The sequence below is a fragment of the Odontesthes bonariensis genome, chromosome 23, assembly GCF_027942865.1.
Source record: "Odontesthes bonariensis isolate fOdoBon6 chromosome 23, fOdoBon6.hap1, whole genome shotgun sequence".
Classification (NCBI taxonomy): Eukaryota; Metazoa; Chordata; class Actinopteri; order Atheriniformes; family Atherinopsidae; genus Odontesthes; species Odontesthes bonariensis.
Window position 1 is genome coordinate 7,687,640 of NC_134528.1, and position 10,325 is coordinate 7,697,964.

General features: G+C 39.6%; 1 protein-coding gene across 1 annotated transcript in view; it reads left to right on the forward strand.

Annotated features, from left to right (window-relative positions):
• LOC142373685 (heparan sulfate glucosamine 3-O-sulfotransferase 3A1-like) overlaps positions 1-8,162 on the forward strand; it is a 34,182-nt gene extending 26,020 nt beyond the window's left edge. The window contains exon 2 of the mRNA XM_075457046.1: positions 6,595-8,162. Within this exon, the coding sequence (XP_075313161.1) occupies positions 6,595-7,216 (622 nt within the window). The 3' untranslated portion in view covers positions 7,217-8,162. The remainder of the gene's footprint in view (positions 1-6,594) is intronic.
• Positions 8,163-10,325: the final 2,163 nt, after the last annotated feature.

A 10,325-nucleotide genomic window follows, 5' to 3' on the forward strand; every position in this document is an offset into this window, starting at 1 on the left:
GCTGATCGCTTGTTAAAGTTCAACTCCTTTGTAATTCATTTCATTCCATCATATTATTCATGCATCTGATTTACAGCAAAGAAGGCCTTTTGGTGCACTTAGACGTTTCTTGGCATTCATATAATGGTCAGACATGAGTCACAGCCTGTACATGATGGCAGAGTTTGAGATGGTTTGCAAGTAAAACTCTTGATGCGTCAGGCTCTTTATTTCAAAGTGGTTACTTTATAGACAAGCTTACAAAGGACGCATTGAGTGATGTACAGCCTGTTACTGTGTACATTGGATTTGATTTTTTAACAGGGAATAGAGCTGCCAAAGGGAGTCTTGGCACCGTTTTCCAGCTAGTTAGTTCCATATGAGAGGGATGACGTACAATTACAGCATGTGTAATGTTCTGTCATGTACACAAACTGTTTGTTTATGCTCTAAACATCTGAGTCATTCTTAATATTCTTGTTTGACTCCAGCATTTAAATGCATGCCAAAGCAGTGAATCTGATTTAAAGGGAAGCCCGGTTCATGTGCCGCGTTTCTTTTTTTTCCATCTTGGAGTCTCGTTTCTTGACTGGATCCCGCTGCCTGTGTTTCATGCGTCAGTGTGCTTTGGGAGCCATATTTTAGCAGCACTATGAAGACACCAAAGCAGAATCTGGAATGGCAGTAAATCTTAAGCACTTGCACTTTTTGTCATCTGTTACATCACCCGCGGCACCACGACTACTTAAGTTTTCATTGGAAAGAGCTGCATACTTCTGCTGAGGAATGGAAAGAAATATCCCAGTGTAGTTCACTTACAGTAAAACTAAGTGTGTGTTGCTCCTTTTTCCATGTAAAAGTGAAACATTTAAGTATCTATACAACCCTGGTGTGAATTGGTCATGTTTTGATATGACCTTTTCTTTAGAGGACATCACAAACCCTCATTTTTTGCCACCAATTCAGAATTAACCCATTAGCTGATAATGATAAAAAACATTTTTAACAATATTTCTGAACAATCACATATTTGTGCAATTAGGCTTTCCAGATGTGTTATGGGTAATGTAGGCAGCAGGATTGTGTGGAATAAAGGTCTTCATGTGCGCTGGTTCAAACTTCAATTGGAAATTGGGGGAAAGGGGGTGGAAAAAACTTGAACTTTAAGCAAATATCCTGTATCAAAAATAGGCTTTTTGTGAATTCTAACAAATCTTTAAGCGCTTAAATATCGGCTTTAATTGTGAATAGACATCCTGCCACCGACATAAGTGTGTGGGAGACGCGGCTCCTCTGTATCACCAGTGAGGTAATGGAGCAAACAAATTGCAGTCTGGTTAAAATTATAAATGAGTTTCTAAGTAGCTACTTACTGGTATTCAACAGACTCAAACAAACCTAAGATAAACTTCTACTCAGATGTTGGTGGGGATAGCAGATGGTGGAGCAAACCACCGACAGTGGGGCGATCCAAATTTTTCAAAACTTTAAAAAGGATTCAGTTTTTTATCTATACTTAGCACAAATACTTTAAGTGCATGCTTTTTGTTATGTAAAATTATACAGTTATGGTTAGAATGAAATAGTGAAGGGGAAATTTTTTTTTACCCTGGGGTGCGGGTGGGATGGGGGAATCTGGACCATTAAGTATAACATTCCATCCCATTATTTAGTTGAAAAAGAAGGGGGAAAACACTTTCTTGACAAATACAAATATTCATGTTCAAAACAAACTGTTTTGTTATTTTTTTTTGTATTTGGGGAATAAATTGAACAGGAGCTTGAAAATAAGAGCTGAAAGGAATTATTTCTTTAGGAAAATGAAAATTTACAACAAAGAAAGGTAACTGCACCTTGGCCTTGCTCCAGGCAGTGCAAACCAAAAACGATTATTGCAGTACAGTTATAACCAGTTTCGTAGAAAACACGAAAAATCTCCCTTTCTTCATTATAGAACAAATACAGTGTTTAACCACGATGTTTCTCATGTGACAGCATTCCACAGATGAACCTGAAACCATCCTCCCAATGACTATAAAATTTCAAATCAAGCTGAATACACGAGTCATTTATGTGTCTTCTATCCTCAAATGTGCAAATATGTCTTCATGTTGTCTTGATCACAACGTACCGCATACCTTCCTGACCCTGAGAATCCCCTTTGAGTTCCACTGCTGTGAGTGCATCAACCACAGAACAAGCTTGATGCATGCCATCAAAAATGGATGTTTCCTTCAGTACAGGCTCATTTCTTTTTCATAACTCAATAATGTTCTCTTTGGCACTCTGAAGTCAAAGGCTGTTTTGAAAGTCAAGTTGTTCCCAGATCAGCATGATCCCAGTGTAGGCAGGAAGACAGGCAGACTACCTGCATGCTGACATGTGGGAACCCCAGTTTATCAATAATTAGTCTCTGTTCTTTTCATCATTGACTCGTCAGTTTAGTAGTCAATGTAATCCCACATGATGTTGGATTTGTTTTAAAGTACACTCGTACAGCCTCACTGTGGGCTGTTTGTGTGATGAGGCAGAACATATGTGAGAGGAAGGCAGTTTTGTCCATGTTCCTCTTTACACAGCTGGGAAAGAGGTCGCAGACACTGTGAGGACTCTTGCGGTCAGGCGACGGTCAGTGTTGCAGGGGGATGTTGAGACATTGGTGCACCTGTGTTGACACTGTTACTCTTATCGACCACTTCCTTCCCGATCCTCTTGTGCTGACCTCATGAACTGTTCTACAAGGAGAAGATCCCCTCAGCACTCAGCCACAAAGACTGGATATGTTCTGACACTGGCCTGAAGGTATTGATGTGAAGCTTTTAGATCCGTTTCACTTGGTGCACTGTACTCAACCAGTAGCTGTCTTAAACCCTGGAACAAAACTGGCCAAAACAGACTGTCATGTGAAAAAGAAAGCACACCTCTCCTTTGAACTTTGAACTTTGAATATCAGGGCATGATTTAAAATAAATCATTGGGTCCTTATCAAGTCTTAGAATTAACTAAAGACAACTTCAGATGAACAGTAACATGAAAAAATTGACACTTTGTCTTCAATGATTTCACAAAAACCTAAAACAGAATGCAGTAGTAGCAGTGTGTAAAAAAACTAAGTACACCCTTACTGCTTACATAGGAATATAGAGGGTAAGTAGCCACTTTTGCTGCTAAACAAAAGCGATTCATCATCAGTGTTTGCTGGTCTGGAACCTTAAGGTATATGTTAATTCAATGCCACGAAAGAAAAACATCAGTGGCGATCTTAAAGGAGCATTTGCTGCTGATCATCAATTAGGAAAGTGTTATAAGGCCATTTCCAAACAAGCCCAGCGGTGGAGGATTGATGATTTTGGCCCGTTTTGCAGCCGCGAGGCAGCTTGCAGTCACTGAGTCGACCATTAATCAATTAATAACTTTAAAATGTGCAACGCAGAGTGCTTTACAAGAAAAAAGCAATAAAAAAAAAAACATCTCCACACGCAACATAAACACACCATCTTACACGTGGAACCATACAGATGTAATAAAGTTGAAAATAAAAAAATAAGTAAATAAACATGACCATGAACCATGAACAGCTAAAGCTTGGCTGAGATTGGGTCATGCAACAGGACAATGATCCTCAATACAGCATCAAATCTACAGCAGAATGTCTTAAAAAGAAAAGAATCAAGGTGTTCCAGTAGTTTAAAATCCAGACATCAAACAGATTGAAACGCTGTGATGAGACTATATGGAGATGTGCATAAAAGAAAGCCCACAAAATTAACTGAAACTCGATAAATTGAAACAACATTGTTCAGAAGAGTGAGTCCAAAATCCTCCATGATGATGTGAGAGACTGATAACAATGCAAAAGGTGGTTCTAGAAGCTATTGAATCAAGTGATGTACTTAGTTTTTCATGTAACGCTTCTGCATGAGGTTTACTTGAATGAAGTTGGTGGTTAGGCCTAAAAAAAAAAAAAAGTTTGGTTCCTGTTGGTTGTCAGTTGATGTCATGGGTAGGTAGGGAATTTATTTATTTTTTTATTTTTTTATTTTTTCCAGTGGCATCGGGTGATAGGTAGATTTTTTTTATTATTTTTTTATTACAGCAGCAATGGATACTCCCAGCATGTTACACACACACACATTTTTATATGAACAACATATGTAGTCGATACAACCTGGACCATTGGCATTGAAGACATCTCAAGCAATATTTCATAAATAAATGTAATAGTTTAGTTAAAGTGTCACTCTGGTGTTCTGCGACTCATAGCCCTGTTGTCCAACATTACTGCCTGCTTCTACTATTCTGCCTAACACAAAACAATTGAAATATTTTTTATATATTATGTAGCCTATATATATTCATAAAAATGATAATGATAGTATGATATATGATATGAAAAATATCTTATTTTTTGCAAAAAATTATGGGCGTGAAAACGAAACTTAGAAAATCGGCTCGGCGCATGCGCAAAACCACAAAGTAGCAATTCTCGACAAGTAGGAGAAGTCGACTGAACACCGGCTGCCGACACAAATGAACAAGTGCACTGCTTGACTTCTTCAAGGACATTTTCGAAAGATTTCCTACCCAATCTTACAATTTTGTTTGTCACACTATTGCATGGAGAAACAGTGGAGACCACGCATATATCCATCTTTCTCTGACTGGATTACTTAAGTAGGAAAAAGTAGAGCTGTTTTGTTATAACTTCAAAATTAGTTCTGATCTAAAGCCCTGTTGCAGAGGGAGGAGGTGTGTCAGCCAAGATGTGGTTAATGTTGTCAAAGCCTGTTTGAACCCAACCCATCACATTTTTCTAAACAATTTTCACAGAAGTAGCAGTCAAATATGAGGGATAAGAAAACAAGGAAATGCTCAACAATGATGAGGGCCGAGACAGTTAGGTACCAAAAAGGTGAATTTTGGGGTGTATGAATACTAGCTGATAATACACAGGTGAGACGAAAAAAACTGGTGAAAAACTAAACTAAAGGGTTATCAAATGCATTGAAATGTGACAGCAAAGGCTCTTGACCGAGCTTGGTGTCGTATTCATTCTGCAGATGGCGGTTGAGTGGTTGGCAGTTTCAAGAAAACATCACACTTTAGAGTGAGAAGACCTCGCCTTGCATCCTGTTACATCATTCGAAACCTCCAACCACCAATTTTCTGTTGTGTGTAAACCCCACACAACCTCAGTCTTAGTGGCGTCGTGTCAGATAATGGTAATATCGCTGGTATTTGTATGATGTTGTCTGGCACGTGTCAGCGCCGGAGTAGGAGAAGCTTGTGTGTATCAGTCTGTGGGGTAATTACTCACACTTTAGGGGGGGATTCCCAAGTGAAACCAGGCATCACATTCATCAAGAAAACTAGTGTCTTTTCGAAATGTGCTCTGTTAGTGTAAAGCTTAGCCACAACAAACAATCCGAGCCCTCCGCCTCATTTAGTATGTATGTTAAACGGAGCGTGATTGCATACCACTCTCAAAGCAAGGAAGAAAAACTGCCCGTCACACTTACTAGCAGGTAGAAATGTCACTGTGATCGCATGTGCAGCCATTGCATGGCCCTGTGAAAAACTAATCGAGGTGATGAGAAGTCTTGGGAATCTCCCGTCCCTATGGTCTCAGTCGTTCCGTCACAGGTGGAAAACTTTTCGTCCACCCTGGGAACAGCCAGGGCCACTTAGCCGGTGCCAATCCTCGCTTTAAGCAGCACCAGGCAAGCAGATGAATAATTGAGGCTTGCATTCTGTACTTTGGTGAATTTTAAAGCTGTATTCTGCAGAGACTCTAAATGGTAGAGGGAGGGCATGTTAATCATTCATGGGCTGCTTTTACCCGCTTTACTTAAGGTCACTGTCCTGACGGCGGCTGAGCAGAGGCAAAGTGGGAAAGGAGGAGTGGTAGGAGAGGAGAGGACATGAAAGGAAGCCACAAATAAGGACTAAGATCATTTTTCTCAATTTAGATTCACATCTAAATGTCACAATCTGAGGGTTTGGCTTCGGTTGAACTGTATGGTGGCTCTAACTTTCATCCTCAGGATTTAATTACATTGTGATGAACACATTTAGAGGATCAATCTGTCTACACTATGTTCTCAAGAGTAATTTTCCAATTCATGCTTGAAATAAACAATGTTACACCGCAGGTACTGTTTGAAAGGAGAAAAAATATTCCTCAATGTCCACTAGAAGAAAAGTTGATGAGAAAAGACAATCGGGCAATCATCATTAGGGAGCCTCAAGTTTCATTATTTCATCACTGATGCCATCATAGAACGAGTGACAAAAAAAAAAACCTTCTTTCAAATGCCCCCAAGGGAGATTCTTTCTTGATTGCATAACCACATGACACTTCTACCTCCAGGGACAAGCCTTAATGTGGTTTGGCTTTCATCAACATTAACAATAACAGAAATCAAATAAATAAACAACTGTTAAACTAATGTTATTCCAGATTTATAGGATTTGATAAAGCAGGAGGTCCTACAGTTGTAATCATTGGTCAGACAGGTGGCTGTATGACTCTGACAGCTGCTAGGATGCTTCAGTCAGGAGGGAAGATCAAATATCTCACTTCCCTTTTTTCTCCTTTGGTTCTCCTTCTCTCAGGGAGCTGATGCCGAAGACCCTTGAGGGCCAGATCACCATGGAGAAAACCCCCAGCTACTTTGTGACCAGAGAGGCTCCAGCCAGGATATCCGCCATGTCCAGGGACACTAAGTTAATCGTCGTGGTGAGGGACCCCGTCACTCGAGCCATCTCTGACTACACACAGACACTGTCAAAGAAGCCTGACATTCCCTCTTTCGAGAGCCTCACCTTCAAAAACAGGACTACGGGGCTCATCGACACCTCATGGAGCGCCATCCAGATAGGCATCTACGCCAAGCACCTGGACAACTGGCTGCAGTACTTCCCCATGGACCAGATCCTGTTTGTTAGCGGCGAGCGTTTGATCAGCGACCCGGCCGGAGAGCTGGGCCGCGTGCAGGACTTCTTAGGCCTCAAGAGGATCATCACAGACAAACACTTTTACTTCAACCAGACCAAGGGATTCCCGTGCCTCAAGAAAGCAGAGGGCAGCAGCAAGCCGCACTGCCTGGGAAAAACCAAAGGGCGAACCCATCCGAACATTGATCCCGAGGTGGTGCAGAGGCTACGGGACTTCTACAGGCCCTTCAACATGAAGTTCTACCAGATGACGGGACGCTTTTTTGGCTGGGATGACTGAATGTCTTTCTGTCTTTGATACTGAAGAGTATCAGAAATAATGGAACAGAGTCTTAGGGTCACACATGATGGAGCGAGAATCTCTGATTTTGAGAACAAAGTTTTATTATTTTGAGAATAAAGTTATAACTGAAATAATATAGTCCTAATGTTTGGAGAAACAAGTAACTAATTGATAAATTTGTAAGAATGAGGAATAATTGATATTTTGGCAAAAAAAAAAAAGAAGCAATAAACGACCTTTGTTTCTACTTACTTACGTGTAATTCATCCCGATATACAGAATATACCCTTTTTGTTCAATGTAAGGAAATACAATTTTTATTTATTCTGGGTTTTTTTTGTATGGATAAACTTTACTTCAGCAGTGAAAGAAGCAAATGTGAGCAGGTTTCCTGTCCAGTTTTATGGAATATGCACATGGGTTTACTGCATAATAAAAGAATAAAAAGAGTAGAGGTCATTTAAAAGAGGTCAGTCTGTCTGGTGGTACGTTTTGTGAAAGAAGCTTTTATCAGACGTCTGAACTGCTGTACATGCGTCACACAGCCTTCCAATATTTCAATGCCAATATTGGCTACGTACAATTCGAATGTTTTCACTTCAAAGTGTTCAAAACGGCGATATTTTAGACTCTACAGCTAGTAGTTTCTTTAGCCTACTTTGTTTATTGAACGTCCTGGCAGACAAGCACAATCAACCACAAAAGTAAAAACAAATGTCGACATATTTGAGGCTAATTCCGGAGCAAAAAACACAGGGCGGAGTTTGGCGCAACTCTCTGAGATTAAAAAGATTACAGTAGGGATGAGTGAAATATCGACTGATTCACGTACAAACACGTTTGTGGAAACAATGTTTGAAACTTATGCAAGCTGTACAAAAAAGGTCCAAAAAAATGAGAAATTCAATAATATACCCGATGCTTAAAGAGTCCGACAGCTGAAGGTGTAAAAGATTTCAAGCAGTGTTTTGTTCTCCCCACTGGCACACTTTAACGTTGGATAGACGCCAGCAAAATGAATTCACTGGGCACGGGGTGGCAGAATTGATGAATAACAGCTTTTGTATTTTAGATCACCCGATTCTCCTGTTTTTGTTTCACTCCGACAATCTTGGAGCAGCCTCTAACAATGCTGTCGAGACTCTTCTTCTCATGCTCAGAAAGTCTGTTAAACCAAATAACGGAAAACACTGAAAGGGATGTAATCAAAATGTATGATATACATCACATGAAATACATTCACGAGCACCAAACTAATTGAGCCTCATCCATAAATTGTCCCCGCTTAGCATTCAGCTCAGTATTTTTGCCAAACTTGAGTTGAGAAAGTAATACTGTGCCTAAATTATTGTGTTGATTTCTTTCATTCCCATGTATAATGCTGCCTTTAGGGGAGTTATTCTTCAGCCTATAATTATTGATTAGTTTTGTTTTGTCTTGAAGTTATCATCAAACCATCAAAGTTTATTTAAAATTTCAACATTGTTCTCATGATGCTATAATTTTAATGGAAATTAGAATATCTGTCTTTTTTTGCCAAAATATCTCGTTTTTTACTCTGTTTAGTTGTCAAGTATTTCATTTTCAGGACTTAAACAATTATTAACGTCTGGCGCTTTATCCTCATAAGATAGGGACTTTTTACTCAAACTTTTTTTCTAACCATCAGTGTTCCCCTCCGTTCTCGACACTAACCTTAAGCAATACACTGCTGTTACAGGAGAGGGGAAAGGCCCAATCTCCGCACAGTGGCTCCTCAGATATGCAATATTTCCATCATCGTAGCTTCTTCTAATCCACGCTCACTTTTTCTTTTCTTTTTTTTTTTTTAAATTGGCTTGTTGAAGGATTTGAGTTACATCCCAGCGCTGAAGAAACTTGTTTTTCCTCAGTTTGAAAGCCCTTGGATGTAAAGCAGAGATTACTGTATACAGTGCTTCTTAAAGAGATTGAGTCAAATCTGGAGATTTTGATAAAAACCCTTTACTGAGTGAGTTAATGCCATATTTTGAACCTACATAGCTGCTTTCACATTTTAACATGTTTCTAGTCAGAATTATAAGATAAGGAAAAATATATGTATTTTTAAAACGTATTTATTCAGAAAGTGCATAAGCAGTAAGTTTGTTTGTATTTTCAATAACTCCTCAGCGATTGTTTGTTATTTTGGTTATTATTATGCTTTAGAGTTTTGTTTTATGCTGTTCATTAAATCACCTCAATTTCAAGTCATTTATATTCGTATGCATCTGATATACAGGGAGGAATGTGAGGTGGAAACATTTCACTTGGCCTTCAGTTCCAGAGCTGTGAGTTTGTTATTTCAAGGGTCGTTTCACCACCTTCACTTAATGAAGCTACAGGCAAAAACAGCACTCACTGTTATTCAAGCAACATCAACTCCTGTGCAGGGAAGAGACCTCCAAAAGGCCATCCCAAACTGTGACTCAAAATTCCTCGAAATGCCTCCCGTTGAATGGAATACACTTGATGTCACTGGCCTTCCTTGCCCCAAGGCAAAGATGTGTTTAGCTACGTTTTAAAACCGGAGTGCATGTCAACGATGGCTGAGTTGTGTTGCTAATTTTCAACTACTTGTAGTGTGTGACCCACTTTGTGAAAGCAGATATGCCTGAAAAGATGCAGAATCAGGAGTGTTTTTTGGTGTGTGCACCTGAAAAGGAGGTTTTTAGGTTGAGGTTAACAGTATGGAACCAGTCTAACTGTACTGTTTAGGTTGTTGTTTTTTAAAAAACTCTTCTGTTTTTAAGGCACTCCTTGAATAAAAAATGCTACATATGAATATTGAACTATGTGTTGTTGTTTTTTTTCATTTGCAATGAGTCTATTTCAAAAAGTAGCCTAAAAGGATACCATCTCCACAACACTGAAGTCATTACAGTGCTGCTCACGCATCGCACAATCTCAGCTGCCTGCAGAACCATAACACTCCTCAGCTGCTCCCCTCCTATCGCCTCCCTTACACCTTGACATATTGTCTCTGCTTATCTCTGTCCAGCCTCCAGGGCAGTGTTAAAGGAGGCAGTGAGGATTGTACAGGGTGCTGGCAGTCTAAAAGCTTTATTTTGGGTGTGCTAACACTTCT